Source organism: Podarcis cretensis (genome assembly GCF_951804945.1).
Source record: "Podarcis cretensis genome assembly, chromosome: 2".
Lineage (NCBI taxonomy): Eukaryota > Metazoa > Chordata > Lepidosauria > Squamata > Lacertidae > Podarcis > Podarcis cretensis.
The window spans coordinates 8,084,464-8,110,720 of NC_137171.1; the positions used below are offsets into that span (position 1 = coordinate 8,084,464).

General features: G+C 44.8%; 1 protein-coding gene and 1 long non-coding RNA gene across 2 annotated transcripts in view; one reads left to right on the forward strand and one right to left on the reverse strand.

Moving 5' to 3' along the window:
• TFCP2 (transcription factor CP2) overlaps nt 1-26,257 on the forward strand; it is a 40,973-nt gene that overhangs the window by 12,271 nt on the left and 2,445 nt on the right. The window contains exons 2-13 of the mRNA XM_079966748.1: nt 6,934-7,085; nt 8,525-8,601; nt 10,650-10,755; nt 12,962-13,068; nt 15,558-15,710; nt 17,710-17,820; nt 19,625-19,713; nt 21,306-21,354; nt 21,741-21,834; nt 22,438-22,528; nt 24,955-25,058; nt 25,548-25,690. Coding sequence (XP_079822874.1) covers nt 6,934-7,085; nt 8,525-8,601; nt 10,650-10,755; nt 12,962-13,068; nt 15,558-15,710; nt 17,710-17,820; nt 19,625-19,713; nt 21,306-21,354; nt 21,741-21,834; nt 22,438-22,528; nt 24,955-25,058; nt 25,548-25,690 — 1,276 coding nt within the window. The remainder of the gene's footprint in view (nt 1-6,933; nt 7,086-8,524; nt 8,602-10,649; nt 10,756-12,961; nt 13,069-15,557; nt 15,711-17,709; nt 17,821-19,624; nt 19,714-21,305; nt 21,355-21,740; nt 21,835-22,437; nt 22,529-24,954; nt 25,059-25,547; nt 25,691-26,257) is intronic.
• The window catches only part of LOC307210816, a 285,910-nt gene continuing 280,402 nt past the window's right edge, over nt 20,750-26,257 (reverse strand). Inside the window, exon 3 of the long non-coding RNA XR_013836147.1 lies at nt 20,750-21,214. This is a non-coding gene — a long non-coding RNA (uncharacterized lncRNA). The remainder of the gene's footprint in view (nt 21,215-26,257) is intronic.

Consider the following 26,257-nt stretch of genomic DNA (forward strand, 5'->3'; position numbering starts at 1 on the left):
TGTAGGATGGTAAGGGGGGTATGTGAGAGATTTAGAGACAGTGCATCTTGGGCATGGTGTGCTCAAAGTCTTTTAAACCAGGACCAAGATACTGGAAACAGTGGCCTTCAATGGGTCTTAATACAAAAAACCCTTCATTCCTACAAGAAGCAATTGCAATATTAGGTCTTTCTAATGATAAACTTGGGACGCGGGTGGTGCTATGGGTTAAACCACAAAGCCTAGGACTTGCCAATCAGAAGGTTGGCAGTTCGAATCCCCGTGACGGGGTGAGCTCCCATTGCTTGGTCCCAGCTCCTGCCCACCTAGCCGTTCGAAAGCACGTCAAAGCTCAAGTAGATAAATAGGTACCGCTCCGGCGGGAAGGTAAATGGCGTTTCCGTGCACTGCTCTGGTTTGCCAGAAGTGGCTTAGTCATGCTGGCCACATGACCTGGAAGCTGTACGCCGGCTCCCTCGGCCAATAAAGCGAGATGAACGCCGCAACCCCAAAGTGGTCCACGACTGGACCTAATGGTCAGGGGTCCCTTTACCTTTACTAATGATAAACTTAAAGCAACCTTTCTCATTTTTCATCATTCACCTCATCAAACATATGTTGTCTGGGTCAAGAAAATAGTGAATGTGAAGGTTACCAATGAGGGGTGTATCCCACAGCTGTGTGTACTTTAGTCTCACAAGGCTATTGGGAGAGGCAGGCCCTGAATTCTAACCCATTTGACTTTTTTCTCACCATCCTGCCCTCTCCAAACCTCTCAGTGGTGTGAAGTGTCCGAGTAGTGCAACTTGGGTTTGGATGCTGGTCGCAGGCTTGTTAGAGAAATGGGAATATTACTTCATCACTGTTTCCCTAGAAGTCTTTGCACTAAGTTAAACTGAAGCAAGTAGGAAAAACCACTGGGCCGGTAAGATACAATCTAAGTCAAATCCCTTATGAATACACAGTGGAAGTGAGGAACAGGTTTAAGGATTTAGATTTGGTGGACAGAGTGCCTGAAGAACTATGGATGGAGGCTCGTAACATTATACAGGAGGCAGCAACGAAAACCATCCCAATGAAAAGGAAATGCAAGAAAGCAAAGTGGCTGTCCAATGAGGCCTTACAAATAGTGGGGGAGAGAAGGCAAGCAAAATGCAAGGGAGATAGTGAAAGATACAGGAAATTGAATGTAGATTTCCAAAGAATAGCAAGGAGAGACAAGAAGACCTTCTTAAACAAGCAATGCAAAGAAATAGAGGAAAGCAATAGAATGGGAAGAACCAGAGATCTGTTCAAGAAAATTGGAGATATGAAAGGAACATTTCGTACAAAGATTTCCATAATAAAGGACAAAAGTGGAAAGGACCTAACAGAAGCAGAAGACATCAAGAAGAGGTGGCAAGAATACACAGAGGAATTATACCAGAAAGAAATGGATGTCTCATATACCCCAGGTAGTGTGGTTGCTGACCTTGAGCCAGACATCCTGGAGAGTGAAGTCAAATGGGCCTTAGAAAGCACTGCAAATAACAAGGCCAGTGGAAGTGATGGTATTCCAGCTGAACTATTTAAAATTTTAAAAGATGATGCTGTTAAGGTGCTACACTCAATATGCCAGCAAGTTTGGAAAACTCAGCAGTGGCCAGAAGATTGGAGAAGATCAGTCTACATCCCAATCCCAAAGAAGGGCAGTGCCAAAGAATGCTCCAACTACCGCACAATTGCACTCATTTCACACGCTAGCAAGGTTATGCTTAAAATTCTACAAGGCAGGCTTAAGCAGTATGTGGACCGAGAACTCCCAGAAGTGCAAGCTGGATTTCGAAGGGGCAGAGGAACCAGAGACCAAATTGTAAATATGCGCTGGATTATGGAGAAAGCTAGAGAGTTCCAGAAAGACATTTACTTCTGCTTCATTGACTATGCAAAAGCCTTTGACTATGTCAATCACAGCAAACTATGGCAAGTTCTTAAAGAAATGGGAGCGCCTGATCACCTCATCTGTCTCCTGAGAAATCTCTATGTGGGACAAGAAGCTACAGTTAGAACTGGATATGGAACAACTGATTGGTTCAAAATCGGGAAAGGAGTACGACAAGGCTGCATTTTGTCTTCCTGCTTATTTAACTTATATGCAGAATTCATCATGCGAAAGACTGGGCTGGATGAATCCCTAGCCGGAATTAAGATTGCCGGAAGAAATATCAACAACCTCAGATATGCAGATGACAAAACCTTGATGGCAGAAAGTGAGGAGGAATTAAAGAACCTTTTATTGAGGGTGAAAGAGGAGAGTGCAAAATATGGTCTGAAGCTCAACATCAAAAAACCGAAGATCATGGCCACTGGTCCCATCACCTCCTGGCAAATAGAAGGGGAAGAAATGGAGGCAGTGAGAGATTTTACGTTCTTGGGCTCCATGATCACTGCAGATGGTGACAGCAGCCACAAAATTAAAAGACGCCTGCTTCTTGGGAGAAGGGCAATGACAGGCCTAGACAGCATCTTGAGAAGTAGAGACATCACCTTGCCAACAAAGGTTCGTATAGTTAAAGCCATGGTTTTCCCAGTAGTGATGTATGGAAGTGAGAGCTGGACCATAAAGAAGGCTGATCGCCGAAGAATTGATGCTTTTGAATTATGGTGCTGGAGGAGACTCTTGAGAGTCCCATGGACTGCAAGATCCAATTTCTCCATTCTGAAGGAAATCAGCCCTGAGTGCTCACTGGAAGGACAGATCCTGAAGCTGAGGCTCCAGTACTTTGGCCACCTCATGAGAAGAGAAGACTCCCTGGAAAAGACCCTGATGTTGGGAAAAATTGAGGGCACAAGGAGAAAGGGGCAACAGAGGACGAGATGGTTGGACAGTGTTTTCGAGGTTACCAGCATGAGTCTGACCAAACTGCGGGAGGCAGTGGAGGACAGAAGTGCCTGGCGTTCTCTGGTCCATGGGGTCACGAAGAGTCGGACACGACTAAATGACTAAACAACAACCAACCCAATCTGCACTTAATCTGTTACCAGTTTGCTGTACATGTAATTCATGGGCATATTTGCCCATGCAACTTCTCCCGAGTACAAATTTTCCATCTGTCTATACATATACAAGTAGGGACGCAGGTGGCGCTGTGGGTTAAAGCCTCAGCGCCTAGGACTTGCCGATCGAAAGGTCGGCGGTTCGAATCCCTGCGGCGGGGTGCGCTCCCGCTGCTCGGTCCCAGCGCCTGCCAACCTAGCAGTTCGAAAGCACCTCCGGGTGCAAGTAGATAAATAGGGACCGCTTACCAGCGGGAAGGTAAACGGCGTTTCCGTGTGCGGCTCTGGCTCGCCAGAGCAGCGATGTCACGCTGGCCACGTGACCCGGAAGTGTCTCCGGACAGCGCTGGCCCCTGGCCTCTTAAGTGAGATGGGCGCACAACCCCAGAGTCTGGCAAGACTGGCCCGTACGGGCAGGGGTACCTTTACCTTTACCTATACATATACAAAATGGAATGGAGGGGGGGGCAATGCTTTCTTAAGCTTCCCATTTTAGAGCTTTGGGGGGGGGGGTTGTTGCTAGTCCCTCTGAATGGAACAGTTTTCCAATTTCCTTTGGTTGAATAAACTGATGTTTTGCTAGTATTCTGGGCCAGCTGTTCAACATGACAAATTCTGGAAAATGTGGCAAGATATTTTTTGTACCACTATAGATCGTGTGGCAGGAGTGTTCCAAAGTATGTTCTGAACATTGATGTAAAAAAACATAGTTACCATGGTGTGGAAATCTGTGTTAATGAATTCCTAGTAATCTTAACTAATCTTCCTGATGGAAGGAAGGATTTAAATCCCTACTTCCTAGCAGCATAAGCATTGTAGCACCAATCTTTAAATAACAGAAGCTGCTATGGGTTTTATAGGGCAAGAGGCTGAACTTTGCCTTGCTTTTACATAAAAGTTCGTTTGGGCATCAGTTTTTATGTGTCACTGGTAAACAATAGCTGGTGATATTAGCTTGGATGTACACTCCTGTGCAATTGTGACGAGCATGTTTCACTATACACAGGAAAGATTGTGTGCTTGTTAATGGTTGTGATTTACTAGACAAACCATGGCTGAGATGTTTTTTTTGTTTTTATGGATTTTTTGTTTTTAAATTGTCAGCAGAATGAGTGCTTAAGCATAAAGGGTTCTATGTCAGATGTAAAGAAAGCTGAGGGTTACAGCTTATACAGTGGTACCTCGGGTTAAATACGCTTCAGGTTACAGACTCCGCTAACCCAGAAATAATACCTTGGGTTAAGAACTTTAGTGAGCCATTTATGCAAAAACAAGGGCTAGAAACTTTCCCCCCAGTAAAAGACAGCCTAAACTTCGCAGTAGGAATAGACAAATCATTCTGTTTCCAGTTCAGGTCACTTTCACCTCTATAAATCTGCACCTGGACGTGCACATATTACACCTCTGCTGGGGGAACTGCACTGGCTGCCAAACAGCTACCAGACCATGGTCAAGGTTTTGTTGTTAGCCCTGAACAATTTGGAACCAGGTTACCTGAAAGACTGTACAGTATATGCCCCTGTATAGACATGTAAGATCATGTGGATCATCTGGGGAAATTCTACTTGTGGCACTGCACCCTACAGAGTATCGTAGGACAATGACCCCCCAAAATGCTTTTCTGCTGTTGCACCTGTTCTGTCGAATGCCTTTTCCTCTGCTGTAAATGAAATGGTAACCCTCAGTTGCCTCAGAAACCTTTTAAAGGCTTATATTTTTGTCCATGCTTTCCTTGGCCCATAAGATTAGATCCTGATTTTTGTGCATGAATCACCTGGATTTCTGATTTACTTTTTTTGTTTTGTATTGTTTTACTGTTATTGGGGGTGTATTTTTGTTGAAATGGATAAAGTTTTTATATTGTGCATAGTGTAGACCACTTAAAATTTGTAAAGATATTAATCTATTAATGCTTCAAAAAATACATATTTTTGAGTACATATTTTTAAACTTTTTCTTTCAAAATACACATTTCTACAAGCATTTAGAAATACACACACACATATATATAGCACTGAAAGATTCAGACATGCAAAATCCAAGTGATAGCTATGGCCTCAATCACGCATTAGTTAGGACAGAGGTCGGCAACCTAAGGCCCATGGGGTGGAAGCGGCCCATGAGGGTCACTTAACTGGCCCATGAGCAACCCGCTTGGCAAGCCCTTGCACACTGCTAAACTGGCACAGGGACTCTCTTCCATGGCTCCGTAAATAGCTTCTACGCATGCCCAGACACCGGAAATCACGTCTGTGCATGTCCGCAGCGCCGAAAATCGCTTCTGCGCAGGTGTGATTTTCGGCATCTGGGCATGTGCAGAAGCGATTTCCAGCACTGTGGACATGCGCAGACGCGATTTCCAACATTGCGCTGCACCAGTCCAGCCCACGGAGGAACTCCGCGGGAGTGATCCAGCCCATCCCCGGTAAGCCTTGCCGACCCCTGATCTAGGAAGTGTGGATTGGATCTGTTTGTATTGGAATTCACAAATGCTGAATTCTTCAAGCATCCTGGTTTCACAGGCTCTAGGATTTAAGCCCTTATTTTTACAAGACTTTATCCAAACTTATTCAAAGGTAGACCCTTGCTGTAAACATTTAGTTTGGAATACAACTGACCACTCAGTCTTGCTGCTGGCTCCCTTTTTCTTTTATTAAACTCATCATTGCTGAATCTTGATTTGAAGGGGATCAGTATCACAGAGCTTCCAGAAAAGGCCAGTTGCAGTCTGGGAATAGGCCATACAGATACTTCAGTCAGCTCTCTTCATTTGATATCACGAGGCATTCTGTGTCGCTTTTTGAGGGGCTTCAAAGGGTAGTTCCCCAAACACATGTAACTGAGGAGAACATATCCAGAATAAGATCATGGTTGTTTGATGTTGGATATGGTCACTACAGAATTTAAATGGATTAGCTGTGGACCTCTGGCTGATAAGACTTCTCAGAGGATTTTGGTGCCGAACTAATTGTGAATCTGAAGTGGAATCTCAGCAGACCCATTGTTTTTAAAAGGCAAATCCTGGAGAGGGAGAGTGGGTTTTTCCCTAGTTATCTTCTCCCCATCTACAGTTTTAGGTCTTACACTTCAGTGAGTTGAAGCTGTTTCAGACTCTTGTTAGTAAAGTTAGCCTTCATTGGGTAGGGAGAGGCTTACAGCTTATGTAAGGAATATTGTGATGACTCAGACCCCTCTCCTAAAGTGGCATTTCTGTGAGGCATGTGATCCTGTGCAGATTCCCACCCCCACCCCCACCCCCCAGAAAAGGACTACCCAGTCTGAGCTATAACCAATGATGTAGTATTGCTTTAGATCAGTAGCTGTTTGAGGACAGGAGCAAGGTTCTCTTTCGATTTGTGAAAGTCCTTATCTAAACTTTAGAGGCAGGTGGCATTCACTCTCTAGGCTCAAAAGCAACAGGCTGGCTGACCTGCTGTTAGGACAACAGCTAGTTTGCCTCTTTAGACATAGAGAGATGTTGTTCAGTGATTCTAATTGTTTACACTTCCTTTAAATCCAAATTGTTCTTACTGCAAGAGCTGTGGATGAAAGTAGAACGATTCTTAATATAAACCTAAATGCCAGACTTTTCCAAACTGGTACCCTGTTGGACTCGGGAACACCCACCAGCCACAATCAGCATGGCCAGTGGTTATAGATGATGCATTGGAGATGTTTGCCATTCGGCCTGATCGAATACCTCTTATAAGGATTGCTGGCTAGACTGAGGTTATACATGAACAGTAGGTACACACACACACACACACACACACACACTCTTTCTCATATTTTGTCTCTCTCAATTAAGATCCTGGAAATAATTTTTTGTTTTAATGTCCTGATATGCTCTATGGATCTATGGATTTGTTCAGTCACCAAATATCATAACAACTCTTAACGAAAACCATTTTCTTGTAGTGATGTCCTTGCCCTGCCCATCTTTAAGCAAGAAGAATCCAGCTTGCCTCCTGACAATGAGAACAAAATCCTACCTTTTCAGTATGTCTTATGTGCTGCCACTTCCCCTGCTGTGAAACTCCATGATGAAACTCTCACCTATCTCAATCAAGGTAAGCCACATTTCTGTTGCCAGAACATCAGGTGGGGAGTAGGTGCTTTCCCAGTCATGGCATTTATATTGTTTCCTTGCTGCATGCCTCTTTTAGCTCACTTTCCAGAGTGCACACTCAAGTTCGCAGCACAAATTATTTTAGACTTTCTTGTCTATCTGCTGTGCTCTCTGTGGGGGGCGTGAATAGCTTTCTTCTGAACTCTTGGTTGGAAATTAGTGTTCTAGTTTTTGCTTAGTGATTGAAAGTCTGAAACCAAAGCTGGAAAAGATGCAGACAGAAGTCCAAATTATTTATCTAATTAAAATACTTGTGTGCCACGCTTCAGTAAACCTATACAGTGGTGCCCCGCAAGACGAATGCCTCGCAAGACGGAAAACCCGCTAGACGAAAGGGTTTTCCATTTTGGAGGTGCTTCGCAAAATGAATTTCCTATGGGCTTGCTTGGCAAGACGAAAATGTCTTGCGAGTTCCTGCGGGGGTTTTTTTCCCCCTCCCCCCCCCCTTTTTCTAAGCCGCTAAGCCGCTTATCTGCTTATCCGCTAAGCTGCTAAAAGCCGCTAATCCGCTAAGCCGTCAATGGGCTTGCTTCGCAAGACGAAAAAACCGCTAGACGAAGAGACTCACGGAACGGATTAATTTCGTCTTGCGAGGAACCACTGTAATTCATGGACCAGGATTTGTATCATGGGAATAAACTATGTAGGTTTTGTCAATTTAGCACATTTGAATTTTTGGGCTGTGTTAGCACAAATTAAGACCCTGAATGAAAACAGCTGAAATGTTGTGGAAGATGAAATGCTACCTGCCTAGCAAGTCCTTGTTTCTTTCAGCAGAGATTAAGTTCTTAAAAAAAAAAAAAATAGGACCAGATTAAAGTACAGTGGAACCTCAGGTTACATACGCTTCAGGTTACAGACTCCGCTAACCCAGAAATTACCTCGGGTTAAGAACTTTGCTTCAGGATGAGAACAGAAATTGTGCAGCGGCGGCACAGCGGCAACAGGAGGCCCCATTAGCTAAAGTGGCTTCAGGTTAAGAACAGTTTTAGGTTAAGAACGGGCCTTCAGAACGAATTAAGTTCTTATCCCGAGGTACCACTGTAAATAATGTTCCTAACAGAAGCTAGGGCAACAGGGTTTCCCCACGAGAACCTTCCTGTGCTTGTCGCACCACGGCGGAAAGGTTTATGGTGAAGGGATGAAGGGGGAGCGATACAACTCCTTGCCAAGGGCGTAAGGGTCCCTAAGTCTGGGGCTACATGAAAGTGGACTTTGACAAGCACATATCCTTTTCACCTGAAATGCCTCCCCTCACACTGGATAGGGGTGTGTGTAAGTTACCATGATGCTTTCTTTTCAGTCAAACTTGTTATACTATGACCTCAAGAAAAGTAGATTTTTCTTTTGTAGCAACTTCAGAGATCTTTTCTTCCTCAGGTCAGTCCTATGAAATCAGAATGCTGGACAACAGGAAAATAGGGGAATTGCCTGAGTTAAATGGAAAGCTTGTAAAGGTGAGTGCCCAAAATACCATATTTTTCCTTCATTAACACGCAGATTTTTTCTCCTAAAAAGGAAGGGGAAATGTCTGTGCGTGTTATTGAGCGAATGTGTGGTCCCTGGAGCCAAATAGTGCAAGGGGAGGCAAAAAAAAGCAGGCAAAAATCAAACCGCGCGTCTCCTAGAAGGGAAACTTGAAAAGAGGAAGCGGCTGCTTTCCGGCATTCTGCCTCAGGGTCTTACTGCCCACCCACCTCTGTTTCCTTGCTGTGTTTGCTCAAACGGAACAAAGAGCAGGGAAAGCCCCTCCCCTCCAGGCAAGCAAAGGGGAAAGCTGAAAACATGCAGGAGTGAGAGAGAGAGAGAGACAGAGAGCGCGAGCTGGCTGGCTTGGGTGGGTAGGTGAGGGAAAACTTTTGCCTTCCTTTCCTCCCTACCCCTCTCCTGCATTCTTAGCCAGCTGCTTCTCTGCACACCCCTCTCCTGCTCCTTGTCCCTTCTGTGTTTTTCCTTCCCTCCCCACTTAAAATGTGGTTTAAAAGCATGGATCCACATGGATCCTCAGGATCTTTGCATTGGGTCAGCCCAAATTCACCATCAGATCACATAGCATGTCCATGGCTACAGCCTGCCCCCCCAAAATCACGCACCCACTGTTGCCTGGGGCTGCAATGGTGCAAAAATGTGGTTAAAAAGCATGGATCCACATGGATCCTAAGGATCTTTGCATTGGGTCAGCCCAAATTCACCATCAGATCACATAGCATGTCCATGGCTACAGCCTGCCCCCCCAAAATCACGCACCCACTGTTGCCTGGGGCTGCAATGGTGCAAAAATGTGGTTAAAAAGCATGGATCCACATGGATCCTAAGGATCTTTGCATTGGGTCAGCCCAAATTCACCATCAGATCAAATGGCATGTCCATGGCTACAGCCTGCCCCCCAAAAATCACGCACCCACTGTTGCCTGGGGCTGCAATGGTGCAAAAACGTGGTTAAAAAGCATGGATCTACATGGATCCTCAGGATCTTTGCATTCAGTCACCCCAAATTCACCATCAGATCACATAGCATGTCCATGGCTACAGCCTGCCCCCCCAAAATCACGCACCCACTGTTGCCTGGGGCTGCAATGGTGCAAAAACGTGGTTACAAAACATGGATCCACATGGATCCTCAGGATCTTTGCATTGGGTCAGCCCAAATTCACCATCAGAGCACATAGCATGTCCATGGCTACAGCCTGCCCCCCCAAAATCACGCACCCACTGTTGCCTGGGGCTGCAATGGTGCAAAAACGTGGTTACAAAACATGGATCCACATGGATCGTCAGGATCTTTGCATTGGGTCAGCCCAAATTCACCATCAGAGCACATAGCATGTCCATGGCTACAGCCTGCCCCCCCAAAATCACGCACCCACTGTTGCCTGGAGCTGCAATGGTGCAAAAACGTGGTTACAAAGCATGGATCCACAGGGATTCTCAGGATTTTTGCATTGGGTCACTCCAAATTCACCATCAGATCACATGTCTGTGGCCACAGCATGAAGCACAAAAATGATACATCCACTGTTTCATTCAGAATGTTTTTTCCCTTGTTTTCCTCCTCTAAAAACGATGTGCATGTTATGGTCAGGTGCGTGTTATAGAGCAAAAAATACGGTAATCTATCCTCTCCTAAAAGCTCTGGGTTGGTGACAAGGTTAAACATGCTTGTCAGGTAACTAGTGACACCTATGAACGTAATTCAGTCAATCTCTGGTGTCAGCAGTTGGGTAGAGCCACTGTCTATCCAAGCAGACCCCAGTACTGTTGGGTTCATGCCCCTCTAGCTGTGAAATAAACCTTGAATGTAAACTGCCTACACATGTAAATGCCAACCTGTGTGTGCTCCATTTGCACCATCCATCAGTTTCACGGTGGAGAGATGGTGCAAGGTTACACTTTAGAAAAGCGAAAATCTTCCGACTGGCCACACCAATTTGTCTAAGCTCGTCTAAAGGTTCCAAGTTCCAGCATATGCTGTTTACTCAATGAGAAAATCTCCTTATTAACCTAGAGTATATTCAGAGTGGTGTTCCATGATCGGCGACTTCAGTATACAGAGCATCAGCAGCTGGAAGGCTGGCGATGGAACAGGCCAGGGGATAGGATACTGGATATTGGTGAGTGACTTCTGCAAACATGAACTAACTTGGCATTGTAGCTTTTTGTAACATGGACGTTGGAGGGCATTGGAAACTGCCACCACTTGAGGTATAGAGCTCTTTATTGATTTTGAGAGTGGTTTCAGTCTCTGCTCAGAGCGTAATCTTTTGCCATAGTTTGACTTAGGTGGCTCTGATTTTTTTTAAATGTTGCCTTCCAATGTGAATGTAGCTCAGTTCACTTGCTTATACCACCTTGCGCCTATTTCTCTATAAGCACTTTCCCGCAGTACACCTGCACTCTGCTTGGGATACATGACAAGGATTATGTAGTTAAAAGCCCCCACATTTGGGGTAGGCGGTTTTCTGGTCCCTTCTGGCTTCCTGCACCTATGTCAAATGACTTAGCACTTCTGTTCTTGCCAGGAGAGAGTGAGCCTCTTAATGTTGGTACAGTGGTACCTCGGGTTACATACGCTTCAGGTTGCATACGCTTCAGGTTACAGACTCCGCTAACCCAGAGATACTACCTCAGGTTAAGAACTTTGCTTCAGGATAAGAACAGAAATCATGCTCTGGCGGCGCGGCAGCAGCAGGAGGCCCCATTAGCTAAAGTGGTGCTTCAGGTTAAGAACAGTTTCAGGGTAAGAATGGACCTCCGGAACGAATTAAGTACGTAACCAGAGGTACCACTGTACATTCACTTACTGCCTTAAATTCAGCAGATTATTATAGTTGACTCAAACTTTAGGCCCTTTAAAGGTAAAAGTAAAGGATCCCTGACAGTTAAGTCCAGTCACGAATGACTCTGGGGTTGCGGTGCTCATCTCGCTTTACTGGCTGAGGGAGCCGACATTTGTCCACAGACAGTTTTTCCGGGTCATGTGGCCAGCATGACTAAGCTGCTTCTGGCAAAACCAGAGCAGTGCATGGAAACGCCATTTACCTTCCCGCTGGAGCGGTACCTATTTATCTGCTTGCACTTTGACGTGCTTTTGAACTGCTAGGTTGGCAGGAGCAGGGACTGAGCAACAGGAGCTCACCCCCTCACGGGGATTCGAACTGTCAACCTTCTGATCGGCAAGCCCTAGGCTCTATGGTTTAGACCACAGCGCCACCCGCCTCCGTAAATTCCAAGTATGACTGCTATTGTGTTTGCTGTCTTTTTAATATGTTTTTACTATGTTCTATTTTTATTTTTATTTTTCATATGGGCACACAATGTATGATTTTATTATTCAGGTAACTTTTTTCTGAGCCACTCAAAGCTCCCTTAATATAATTATTCAGAGCAACTTCTTTTTCTTGTCGATTCATGCAGATTATGAGGTTTTTCCCAATCCCTGCAAGTGTGGAATTGGGTATGCAGAGCCTGAGCTAGCTCTCTCTTTTGACAGAAAGAAATTGTTGTTCTTTATAGCTGGAAACATAGGTTTGAAAGTATGTGGATCTCAAAAGCAGGCAGATATTAGGTAGCACTACCAGTGCTCAATACAAGAGGTTTTAATAGCCTGAATCTCCTTGCGACTAAACAAAGTGAATAACAAAAATTTGCATAATTTATAGATTTCAGAATTCTGCTTTTCTTGGTATATGATATTGGTTTCTGCTTAAAACCGTAGAGTTGGTAGGTTCCTGGAGGGTCTTCTAATCCAAGCCTTTGCAATGCAGGAACATGCTTCATCAGTTCATAAATTTATTGTTCTAGCCAAAGGCCATGACAAACATGTAGCAATAATATTCATAAAATAACACAGAACATACATCCTTAAAATAAACCAGCATCCATGATGCATGAGAGAGAAGATACCAGCAAAGTATGCATAAGCCTGTCGTTCTGAATTCCTAAATTTTCCTGAAATAGGTTAGCAGGGCAGTCCAGAAGCAGCTTACATAGATAGTGCCTCGGTTTTATACTGTAACAGGCATGCTGGTACCTAGATTTTTGCCTTAATTAATTAATTAACATCCTGTCTTCCATCCTGGAGCTCAAGGTAGAAAACATGGGATTAACAGTTGGTCTCCCACATAGGGACTGACCAGACCAAAGCTTGCTTAGATTCAGTGATGTCGGTGCATCGTGTGCCTTCAGACTGTCCCCTAAATTACCCAGTCTTCTAAGCTCTTGGTGCATTATTTACTACATAAGTCCCTTAAAATTTTGGTGGACTTGCCATGCCTCTCCTAGCCTCATTCTAAAGGGTTGGGCTTTTGTCTTCTGCAGATATTCCAATGTCCGTGGGTATAATCGACCCCAGGGCAAACCCCACGCAGTTGAATACTGTAGAGTTTCTGTGGGATCCTTCAAAGAGGACTTCTGTATTTATTCAGGTAAATCAATACTACATGGGAGGTGTTTCTTAACTGTTCTCTCTGGTTAGGTCTGTAGCAAGCAGGATAGCTTTGAGATTTGCTGCCATCAGTTTTGATGGATCTCTACCGTCATATACCTGATACAATCACCCTGTCACTCTTCCAAATTCATATATTAGAGGAATAAAAGAGCAGTCCTATTCTTCTGCGGGGTCTAGCTCTGAAGTGTACTTGGGTCTCCTTCTGCCTTTCTTACTTGGATCTGCTTGCTCTCAGTGAGCCACTGAGTACCATTACAAATTCATAGCTGCCAGGCTCAGATTTCAATTGACATTGTTTTAAGTGTCAGCACTGTGCAGCAGAGACGGTGGAAAAAGTCAGTTCATGGGTACCTGGGGATTCTTTCAGCTCTGGTGAATGCTGATGAGAAGCTGTCTGTCTTAGTTACAACCGAGATGGCTCAACAAATTGTAATCTCTACTTGGGAGGCTCACTATAATGAACTTTGAGAACCCTTGAACTAAAGAGTAATGCTAATTGCCCTTGACAAGAACAAAGTGGAATTCTGACTGGCAAAACCGACGGGGAAAGCTACCATTCATTTCACTGCTGTGAGGGTGTTGAACGCTGAGGTGCTGGGGAAGGATTCTGATTACTGGCTTTAATTTGGTTTCTGTTCCCGTCAACTGTGGTGGGGGCAGGACAAATGCTGGCAAAGGGAGCAGACCCCTTCAGAAGCCCTCCCATCTAGGACGATGAGTCAACCAGAATGAGGCCACACTTTCAAGATTTATTTCTAGGGATTTTTAAAATTTGATTTCTTATCTGCCTGTTGGAGGATTAGGTCAATATTACGATTTCACTAATCCTTGTGGTTTGTTGAGGTAGGTCACTTTTAGAGGCATGGTGCCAAACCTGTGAAGCGCTGAAGGTCACCTGCAAAGTCCATTAGGAATAAATGGTGTGTATTCAGTCCATTCTGGACAGTGCTGTCTGGTTTTGATTTTGAAAAATAATGTTTGCTGGTAATCCAGGGTTACACAGTGTAATGCCCTCTGGATGTTGTTGGGACTACAGCTCCTTTGACCATTGGCCATTCTGGCTGGGGCTGATGGCAGTTGGAGTTCAACAGCATATGGAGTGTATTGGCTGCCTCTCACGTTAAGCCATATTTTCTCCCTTCAGAATAAGACTTTCAGTTGTACTGAGTGGAAGCATTTAGCCTATTCAGGTATTAAGGGCATCTATGGAAGTGAGAGCTGGACCATAAAGAAGGCTGATCGCCGAAGAATTGATGCTTTTGAATTATGGTGCTGGAGGAGACTCTTGAGAGTCCCATGGACTGCAAGAAGATCAAACCTCTCCATTCTGAAGGAAATCAGCCCTGAGTGCTCACTGGAAGGACAGATTGTGAAGCTGAGGCTCCAGTACTTTGGCCACCTCATGAGAAGAGAAGACTCCCTGGAGAAGACCCTGATGTTGGGAAAGATGGAGGGCACAAGGAGAAGGGGGCGACAGAGGACGAGATGGTTGGATAGTGTTTTCGAGGTTACCAGCATGAGTCTGACCAAGCTGCGGGGGGCAGTGGAGGACAGGAGTGCCTGGCGTTCTCTGGTCCATGGGGTCACGAAGAGTCGGACACGACTAAACGACTAAACAACAACAACAACAAGGAAAAGGAAAATAACCCGGGCTGTTTTCCTTGGACCCCACAACATGCCTTTAGAGCTCTGTGGGCTTGGTGCAGGTTTAACTATGATTACAAGATCAGAAAACATTACGATACTGGGAGAATATCCTTCCTCCTTGGGCTTGCTGCTCTTTACTTCTGATCAAATTCTCTTCCCTTTTCACTGTAAGCTGTGGTTTGCACGTAGCTTCTCACCGCAGTTAGTTCAACTTGATGCAGTTGGTGCTCAGAAGAGGAGAGCATACACCCAAGGGGGGAGAGGGAGGGGCTCTGCCATGTGCTCCCAGGCTAAGAGATCAGCCCTGAGTAGGAAATGCCTGCTGGGTGTGATTGCAGTTTACAGATCTTGCTGAGAGATAACTTGGGAGCAAACAGAAACCTTGGAATATAATTTGAAAAGCCATCAGTAACTTTGGTTTTCTCTATATTCTAGGGTCCCACAGACTGATCCATAATCCCTATTCTCCTCTGCTTGCATTTTCCATTGACAAGTCATCTCTTTCTTGCATGCGTACTTCTGTAGAGAAATTACAGATTTCATTTGTGCTGAATTGCAGAACACAATATCGTTTCGTTGCTTCTTCTGGCCTGGCTGCTGATGCCCCCTGCCCCCGGTTTGATTAAAAGCCAGAGAGCAGGATGAACTCCTTCCTCTGCTCGAGAGCTTTGTTTGCTATTGGAAATGGAGTCCCCAGACTAGCTGGTATCCTGCGCTATCACTTTCGTGGAGTAATGGTTAAATTGTTCATGTGCACCTTTATTGTACAAGCAGCAAGCCTGCAGCCTGGAGCATCTCTGTGTCTGTTTTTCTTCACAGGTGCACTGCATCAGTACAGAGTTCACCATGAGGAAGCATGGTGGCGAGAAGGGTGTGCCATTCCGAGTCCAGATTGACACTTTTAAGGAGAATGAGAATGGGGAATACACTGAACACTTGCATTCTGCCAGCTGCCAGATCAAAGTCTTCAAGGTATGTGTGTCTTTTAATCCATCCAGTGCATATCACCCACCGTTTTTACTCAAATTGTCAACTAAAACCTGACTTTCTTAGAAGAACTTTAATGTTGGGGAATGTATTAGTATCCTTACCACCTGCAGCCCTTCACTAGCTGGTCCCAGGCAGGTTATAACAATTTAAAATTCAGTATTAAACACAGTTAAGACACATTATAATTGACACATGTAACATTATGATGAGACATCTCCATTTGGTTGCCTGTACTGGAATGTCTAATACTACAACCATCAGCTGATATTTTCCTTTCCTTTCTGAACAGCTACTAAGCTCTGTATTTCCTTCATGGGTATGTTTTGTTACTTGATTTAAAAAAAACAAAAACCAATAAAAATATTGATTTGAAAGACAAAGTATAGTCCCCAGAATAGGGTGGGTCCTGAAAACCAATCAGAGTTAAGAGGTGCCTTTATAGCATTCACCGAAAGTTGTATCATGAAGCTGCCAGATACACCTCTGTGGGAGGGAAACCCACAACTTAGGGGCTGCCACAGAGAATATACTCTCTAAGTCTTGTCTTCATAGGCAACAAGCATATCCTCCTCCTTTTTTGTTCAATGGGCCCATTGTGAGACCTAGCATTAAGCTATTGGTGATATACACCAGTTATATTATTGTGCTTACCCGAGGCAAAATAGCACTGGATCTTTCTGAAGGGAGCTATTCAGGAATAAACAGGCCTTGATCAGGACTTAGTAGTAGAGGAATGTTTGGGGAAACTAAAGCTGCAGTTTATGCCTTCATATGCACAGTATTAGGAACAGCTGCACTTAAAAAACTGTTTAGTACACTACTTTTCCTTAAAGCATGTGAAACTGCATTGGAGCCAATATTAATGTGTTGGATTGGAGCAGTTGCTTATGTGGATGTTTTAGGGCCTAGCTGATTGGCCAGGTCATCCTGTAGAAAACTTATTTACTCCAGGAAAAGCTGAGCCAAAAATCACTGCAGAGGCAGGAGAACTCTTGCCAACATCAACCTTTTATCTCCTCTCCCTCAAAAGTTCCCACTGGCATGTGATACAAGAGCTCCAACTTACAGATAATAAATGTGTGGAATTAGCCTAAAACGTGTGCAGTATGTGATTATTTCCTACAAGAAAAGTTGCCATGCTTCCTTGTTTGAGAAACTCTGGAAAGGGCTTCAGTCCATTTTGAAATTCCAATGAAAGTGGCAAATGCATTTTTCTTTAAATCCAAGTCTGTCTCATTCAATCACACAGAAACAATTTTTGTGGGGGCAGGGGGACATGTTGTTTCATAGCAAAAGCTTTATGTGCCTATTAGGGGAGGTGAACTCCACACCATGTCAACTATTTCTTGTAGCCTCTTCCCCCCACTCCCCTCGACCAAAGCTTCTCTCTATACATTCACTTCTAATATTGGAGCTTAGGTGAAGATACAATTTCCTGAAGTAGGGCTGCCCCTCATTTTCTTACATGTTTTTATATGTAACTGATTGGCTCAGAGTCCCTCAGAACAGCACAGGGAACTTTGAGGATACAGGAAAGCGAGGCTTTTGTATATAATCCCTGTCCAAAATGAGCACTTCTGATTACTGCTACCTATAGGTATTCTGGCAGATTTATAGGTGTTTTAGCTAGATAAAAATCTGCAGGGCTTCAGCAAGAGAATTCAAAGTGCAAGAGGAGCAGCAGAACAGGTTTTTCATGTTTGCATGAATTTCCAGAATGAACTTTTAAGCTCTTGTAGGGGAAATGAGTATCTCCCATCCACCAGCGTACTTTTCTCTTTAGGGGTCTGCTGCCAGTCTAGTTCCCTTGCCAGGATCACTGAGAAACATTTGTATACATAAATGTATTACTATGTGTGCATGTATGTATTACACTCACACATCAACCTAGTGCTGTCCTTATCAGCTGAGAAGAACTTTGGCTTAGTGCTTCCTTTCCCTAGATCCCATGTTCTGGTTTCACTAACATGTTGGTTTCCAGCCCAAAGGAGCTGACAGAAAGCAAAAGACAGACAGAGAGAAAATGGAGAAGCGAACACCTCATGAGAAGGAAAAGTATCAGCCTTCATATGAGACTACAATACTTACAGAGGTAAGGCACGCAATGTGAGTCGTAGTATCTAGAACCTCTGTTTTTGAACAAAGCCATTTAAAAGGCTGGTGTGGGTGGGTGGGCTTGCTTGCTTACAGGTAATGTGCTTGCAAAAGTTCACTCGGAAACCCAAGTGTTAGAATGTTTGCACCAAGGTACAAGACAGGGCAAAGGTGTGATTGAATGGCGTTGTCTGGCCAAAGTAATGGACACTTGCTCAGAGCCATTGTTGTCCAGCAAGTGCCAAACAACGCAAGAGTCTGCTCTAATACCTTGGAATAGTTTCTATTCCTGGTCCTGTGGCCTCTGGCACATGATTCTGGGCACGTTTGTTTAAACAGCAACGAAACCAAAGCTGCAACTCTATGGGTTTCTGTGTGGTCGATGTCACAAATAAATAAAAGTGGGTAGCAGCTGTGCATGTAATGTTGACACTGCTGCAACATGCTCCAGGCCATCAATCCCTGATGTGCGGATGTTACATGTATAAATACCAGCAATTCACTTTTAGCCTGACAAGTACCGTATTTTTCGCTCTATAAGACACACTTTTTCCCTCTTAAAAAGTAAGGGGAAATGTGTGTGCGTCTTATGGAGCGAATGCAGGCTGCACGGCTATCCCAGAAGCCAGAACAGCTAGAGGGAGCGCTGCGCAGCGCTCCCTCTAGCTGTTCTAGCTTCGTGCGAAGCCTCTGCAGGGAGAAAAGCCCACAGGAGCTGCACGCTTTTTAAAGGGTGTGCGCCTCTTGGGGGCTTTTCCCCGAGGAGGGAGAAGGGACTGACTGGCCGCCCCTCAGTCCTTTCTCCCACCTCCCGGAAAAGCCCCCAAGAGCCGCACTCCCTTTCACTAGCCACATGGAGCTCTTGGGGGCTTTCCCCCCGAGGAGGGAGAAGGGCAGCCCGTTAGTGAAAGGGAGTGCTGAGCAGAGCCTGGGATGCATGCATCCCAGCACATGCTCTACTCAGCGCTCTCTTTAAAAATATTTTTTTTCTTGCATTCCCCTTCTAAAAACTAGGTGCGTCTAATGGTAAGGTACGTCTTATGGAGTGAAAAATACAGTATATGAAGCACCACATGAGTAAGGTTTTTGTTACACACCTGACCTCATGGCTCCAAGTCACTAATGGATATGAATCCATGCACCATGAGTAAGGATGAGTTGAAAGTGTGTTGGAAAAATACCACTTTTAAATCATCCCAACTCATACAGTATGTGACTCTAGCAGCTTCAAATGTATGATCTTCATACAAACAAAACAAATTCAGTTGGGTTCTTCTTAATCCCTCACGAATGGCTAGGATTATAGAGGAGCAGTGAGCTTTAACATTTGACTAATTTTCTGAATAAACATTGTCTCCTGTAGCATTCAAGAAACAATCATTTTAGTCAGGGCTGTGTGTGTGTTGTGGCTTCAACCTAGAATAAACAACTACACTATGTAAACACTTACAGTTGTGCTCAAAGAAACAAGGTGTGCTTTTTTTTTGCTTATCAAGGACTGCAGCAGTAAAGGAAATGGAGGTTTTACTTTATTTGACACATGGAGAAAGAAAGAAGGATGGATTTCTTGTGTCCTACCCACTCACTACTGAAAGATTTGCTCTAGTGTATTTTAGCTGGCTGAGACATCTCTTCCACATGTTCTTACATGTTTCCAGGTGATTTTCCACACGCACAGAGGCTAAAATCCTTGACATGCTACAGGAAATACATGGCATGCATGCTTTCTTCCACAGGAAGCAGTTTTGAGGTTCGGGACCACAATGCTTGTGAATATCTTAACATTGGTTTTTCTATTCCAGTGTTCTCCATGGCCTGAGATCACATATGTCAATAATGTGCCATCTCCAGGCTTCAGCAGCTCCCACAGCAGTTTCTCCATTAGCGAAGGGTAAGTCTGGGCATTGAATTTTTTTCTGGCTTTTGCCCATTTACCTTTCCTAATACATTTTTGGTCACTTACCTGCATCAGTAGCCTCTAGGATTGCAAGTTGACAGAGCAAATTAATGACATGTTTTCATCTTGTGCCTTTTCATGTTAAAATAGGGGGAAAGTGGCTTCTGACAAAACTGTGACAAGAAAGGGAGATTGCTAATTCTCTCTCTCCTGCTGCACTGCTTTGTAGAAAGGCAAAGAGCTTCAATCCCTCTGCCGAACACCCCTGCATTCCTTCTTCCTCTTGAGTACAAATTCCACCTTCCCTTTCTCCATTCGCTGGCCAGCAAAGGCTGAGCATGCTATAGCTATAGATCAGCTTTGGGAAACCCTTGGCCCTCTAGATGCTGCAAATGTTTGATGTTTTATTATGTTTTATATATGCTGCAAGCTGCCCAGATTGACTGGGGAAACCCAGCCAGATGGGCAGAGTATAATTAAAATCATCATCATCATCTCGCATTGGCCCCAGTAAGCATGGCCAGTGGCAACATCTGGAGGGCCAAAGGTTCCCAATTGCATGCTGTAGCTATTATGAACTAAGCAGGGGGTTGGATTACATTACCTACAAGGTCTCTTTCCAAATCTATGAAAAACTAAAGCAAACCACCCTGGTTGAAGGGTTGCATCTCCATCACCTTCAACTACAGTGGGGCCTCGCAAGACGAAAAGAATCCGTTCCGCAAGTCTCTTTGTCTTGCGGTTTTTTCGTCTTGCGAAGCAAGCCCATTAGTGGATTAGCGCTATTAGCGGCTTAGCAGCTTAGCGGATCAGCTGATAAGCGGCTTAGCAGCTTAGCGGATCAGCTGATAAGCGGCTTAGCGGATCAGCTGTTTAGCGCCTTAGTGGATCAGCTGATAAGCGGCTTAGCGGATCAGCTGATAAGCGGCTTAGCGGATCAGCTGATAAGCGGCTTAGCGGATCGGCTGATAAGCGGATCAGCTGATAAGCGGCTTAGAGGCATTCGTCTTGCAGGGCACCACTGTATTTATAACCCTAATATGGCTTCCATCTTAAAAGTGGATCCAAAGTTAATTTAGTGTCTCTCACCACTGTTCAAGCCAGTGAAAGACTTTGTGCTCAAGGGAAGATCTGGAGAACTGCACGCTCCCTTGGCCTGTCTCTGGTCCCCTTCACCATGGTTAAAAGATAGGCTTTGCTGAGTCCACACAGGCCCTTTGATTAAATATGCTAGAGCAGGGGTGGCCAGCTCCCAAGAGACTGCGGTCTACTCAGAATTAAAAACTGGCAGTGATCTACCCCCTTTTTTGGGGTTGAGCTTTTTTTAGGAAGGAGGAGGGCCCATTTTGGGGGGTTCGGGTCAAAGATGTTGAGTTTTTTCAGGGAGGAGGTAAAATGTTGAGCTTTTTTTAGGGGAGCCACAGTTGTTCAGCTGCTTTGGGGGGAGCCAGTGATCTACCAGTAGATCACGATCTACCTGTTGGACACACCTGTGCTAGAGGAACAATTCAAATCACAACTGATTTGAAGACAAGCAGAGGAAAGCAAATACCAACTTCCTTCTTCATTTCTTATTTTAAAAATAGAAACGGGTCTCCAAATCACCAGCCTGAACCTCCTGCTCCCATTACAGATGTAAGTCTCATTCATATTTTGTGTTTCATTCCTCTAATGTCAGACAGTGGGGTTGTCTCTGAGTTAGCAGGCTAACACTTCATGGGACTGAATGTGTGGCTAGCTGTGAGAAAGTAGTTCTTTCAGTCTGTTGTATTAGGTCATCTTGTATATTTGCATTGTGTTAACTTTTTCTTTTATTTCCTTTGTCTTACACTATTGACGTTATATCGTAAGCTGCCTTAGGATCAGGAAACTGATGAGGGCTGGGCCAGAAACTGAATTAATAAGGAGTAATGAATGACCTACTTTGGGTGCAAAAGACTGCAGGTGACATGCTGCAAGTCGTGTAAGTTGTCTGTGCTGCTCTTGCAAGGATGCATCAGGTTTCCCTCCCTCTCTTGTAGAACCTCCTGCAGACATCCACACCTCAGGAAGCTCAGCAGTGGCTGATTCGGAACCGCTTCTCAACTTTCACACGGCTTTTCACCAACTTCTCAGGTAGTGGAAAAAACCTCCCCCCCCCCCTGCGACGTCACAAGGGGGCTTCAGCATTTGGAATCCATCAACTTTCTTGTTGTTTCCTCAGACAGTTTATTCTGCCCTCAAGCAAGCTTCTTAGAAGCATCTTCTGGGGGTTGTGAGCTCTTTGACCTGTGGATCTTCTATTCTGTCCATTTCCCCCTGCCACCGTGACCATAGGAAACACCTCTTTACAGTTTGCCACTGCTAATTGAAGCCAAAACGAGCTCTAGCCTCTTTGAACAGACTAAAGTGTACTATTTAAGTTGTGTGTGTGTGTGTAGCCTTAATGACATCCACCACCGTGTAAACCTCACTAGATTTATCTAAATCATGCACCTCCTTTATCCTTTAAAAAACAATATGCAAGTGGGCTTTCTAGTGCCTCTTTCCTTCCTCAGTGATGAGAGCCCTGCTTAAAAGCAGCAGCAGACACCCTAGATATGTGTTCACTGAATTTGAAACTCAGACGTCTCTTTCATTAGGTGGTATTATGTAGAAGGATTTCTGTGGAAATATGAAGTCTTCCATGTCGAAACATATGTTTGCTACCTCCCAGCTGTCTTTTCTTTTCACTCCTAGGGGCAGATTTATTGAAATTAACCAGGGAAGACGTCATCCAGATATGTGGCCCTGCAGATGGCATCAGACTTTTCAATGCTTTGAAGGGACGGTATGTATCATCTAGACTTGCTTTTAAATGGTTTGGGCTTTTAATATGCTGTACATGTGCGGAATTTCTGCTTTTCCAGTTTAGGATTTCCATATTTTATACAGTGGTGCCCCGCAAGACGAACGCCTCACAAGACGGAAAACCCGCTAGACGAAAGGGTTTTCCGTTTTGGAGGCGCTTTGCAAAACGAATTTCCCTATGGGCTTGCTTTGCAAGATGAAAATGTCTTGCGAGTTCCTGCGGGGTTTTTTCCTTTTCCCCCCCTTTTCCTAAGCCGCTAAGCCTCTTATCAGCTGATCCGCTGATAAGCCGCTTAACAGCTGATTGCTAAAAGCCGCTAATCCGCTAAGCCGTCAATGGGCTTGCTTATCGCGGAACGGATTCTTTTCGTCTTGCGAGGCACCACTGTATTTAATTTTGGCACTTGAAAACCAGGTGGCATGTAGTGCTTCCTTTGGTCTGCCCTGAATATCCCACCTTTCAGCTCTATTGAATGACCCTAGTACTACAAGACAGTGAAAGGCTTCTCTGTATACATACAATGCAGTTTTAGATATTTAAATCATGTTCCCTCCTTACCCACCTTTTTTCTAAACCAAAAAGCCCCCTACGTTTCTTGTTAGGAGAACTGCTCTGGTCCCCTGACCATATTAGTTGCTTTTATCTGTACTTTCCCTTCTCTGGCAGTCCCGTTTGTTCTTCTTAGACGTGGGACAGGCACCATGCTGTATCCCTCCTCCCAACCCACCCCCTTTCATTCTTGCAATTTCTTGCTGCCTATGGCTAGCAGACTCATCCTTAATATACAATTCATGTCTCAATAAGACGGATGGGAACTTCGGACACTGTGGGGGTATCCTGTAATAAGATCAGATGTGTTAAGGACAGACTGACACAAAGCAGATATGAAGTATATATTGCACATAGTACAAGACTGGAACTCGACTAGAAACATCTTTGCTTCCTTTTAAGGTGGTTTGGATATGGATGGATGAGAGCACTTCCGTGGCTCCTTCATTAAATAAGTCTTGCTTCATTATTTCCTTTGTGAAATAGATATGCAATTGTTTGATTCTGATCTTTCCTCCTGCCCCCTTTCAGCTGGAGAGGGCATAATATGCTCTGCTGTTTCTTGAGTGATTGTTAGCTGGTCCCTCAAGTAAAGAAAGCAAATGTTGGCCAGCTCCCAAATCCACAAGAGTTAGGCTTCTGGCAAAGGTCAACAAAAGGTGCTGTGCTAATAGCAAATCATACCATGGAGTTAATGGACCAATTCTGATTGTTCAGATAGTAGTGTTTGGGGGTGGGATGTAGAGTTGCCCTGCTAAGGCAAAAGCTCCCCTTTCTGCAAACATTTTGTGTATTTTTAAGGTATTCTCTGGCTCCCTTTTCTTTCTGTACCATGTAGCCTGTGTGGAACCTTCTTTCCTCTTTTCTGTCCCCTCTTAGTGCACATGCTCTTTCCTGTTCACCAGCACCCCACATCTTTTTATTTCTCCACCTCCACTTTTTCTTTCTACCCAATTGAAGAAAATGCTATCTGCACTGCAACAGGCCTCTCTGCACAACAGCTCAGTGCCTATCTGTCCTCAGCCACCCTTCTGCAATAGCATACATGGGTTTCACTTCCCCCAAGCAAAGTCCCTTGGGGTAGTCCCTGGATTGGGCTGTCTGGCTGGTTGCAACAGACTGGAAAAAATGGCGCCATCTCCACTGCGCATCTCTGATTCCAGTGAGGAGCAGTGCACAATATAGATGAAATTGTCTTCTTTCTCCCTGCCCATTTTTGTGGGTTTTTGTACGGTCCTATGTTTTTTGATGGGACACAGGTGGCGCTGTGGGTTAAACCACAGAGCCTAGGGCTTGCTGATCAGAAGGTCAGTGGTTTGAATCCCCACGACAGGGTGAGCTCCCATTGTTCGGTCCCAGTTCCTGCCCACCTAGCAGTTCGAAAGCACGTCAAGTGCAAGTAGATAAATAGGTACCACTCTGGCGGGAAGGTAAACGGCGTTTCTGTGCGCTGTTCTGGTTCGCCAGAAGCGGCTTTGTCATGCTGGCCACATGACCCGGAAGCTGTATGCCGGCTCCCTCGGCCAGTAAAGCGAGATGAGTGCCGCAACCCCAGAGTCGGTCACAACTGGACCTAATGGTCAGGGGTCCTTTATGCTTTTTGATGGGAGTGAAGCAGGCGTGCGTTCTCCACCAGCGGGAAGTTGGAACAGACCTAGGAGGTCTGTAACATTCCCCCCCCCCCCCCCGCATGTCCAAATTGGCCAGGCACAGTTGTGAAACATTTTACCAACTTGTGAGCGCTGTTGAAGTGCTTCTTAATCAAATTATTCATCTCTTTCCTTTACTCTTTGTGGCCCTGTCCTTAAAACATTCCCTGTTAACTCTGGAGTGCTCATGTCTTATTTTCTCCCAAGGATGGTCCGGCCAAGGCTGACCATCTACGTCTGCCAGGAGTCGCAGCAACTGAGGGAGCAGCAGAAGCATGAAGATGGGGATGCAGCCAACAATACTTTCTATGGTGAGAACTTCAGGAAAGAAACCTAAGTGCCTCTTTTGACTAATGGACTCACAGGCTGGCAGTACTTACTTCCGTTCCAGGAAATGCTGTGGTAGCTCCAACCAAATAAGTAGGGGTACAATCTTCAGTCCAGCCTTCCCCAATCTGGTGCCCTCCTGATGATGATAAACTTGTAGGCCTCGTGGAAATGTCCATGACGTGTTTCTTAGGCGGCAGATTCTGCTGGAAGAAGTAGATTATGAGACTTGCTCAAGCAAGCTTTAGTGGCCAGAAAAGAGTGTGGATTTATTTTTAATCTTACCGAAAATACTGTATAGCTGAATATGTTGTTGATTGCCTCAGAGTCTTAGGAGGATGAGGTGGGTTAATATAAATATATAAAGGGAAAACAGCACTACTCTAAATATAGGTTACTCTACGGCTAATTCCTGCTGAACTTGTTGCCTGACAGAATGTGCTCCTTGCCGACAACTGTTCTTACTTCTTCAGTGTACCATGCCATCTACTTGGAAGAACTGACAGCTGTGGAACTGACAGAGAAAATTGCCCAGCTCTTCAGCATTTCCTCTCAACAGATCAGCCAGATCTACAAGCAAGGTCCCACAGGGATACACGTGCTCATCAGTGATGAGGTAAGAGGGACCCAATAGTCTGCTGAAACACTGGGAACAGATTTGGGAGTTTAAAGTATCATCGCAGGCTCAGCTCTGCTTCCAAAAGTGTCTCCGCTCCTTTGAAGTGGATGTCTTTTCCCATCACTGTACAGTGTGAGGTCTGTCACCTGTAGTTTCAGAGTAGACTGAGCAAGCAAGAAGTTGCACTTTTTTACAGCTCTACTTAATTGGCCATTGACTTACTGAAAAACACAACAGCAAATAGCATGCTTAAACAGGGTAAATAAACCCCCGCTGAGTAATTGTGTGTGTGTGTGTGTGTGTTAAATACTGTTAAACCAAAGTAGGTACTAGTGGGGTAGGAGAGCTGGAAATAATTCCAAGATATTTCACACCTGGCAACCAATACGCCCCTTTGGTTTGAGATAGTACATGGGTAAAGGTAAAGGGACCCCTGACCATTAGGTCTAGTCGTGGACGACTCTGGGGTTGTGGCGCTCATCTCGCTTTATTGGCTGAGGGAGCAGGCATACAGCTTCCGGGTCATGTGGCCAGCATGACTAAGCTGCATCTGGCAAACCAGAG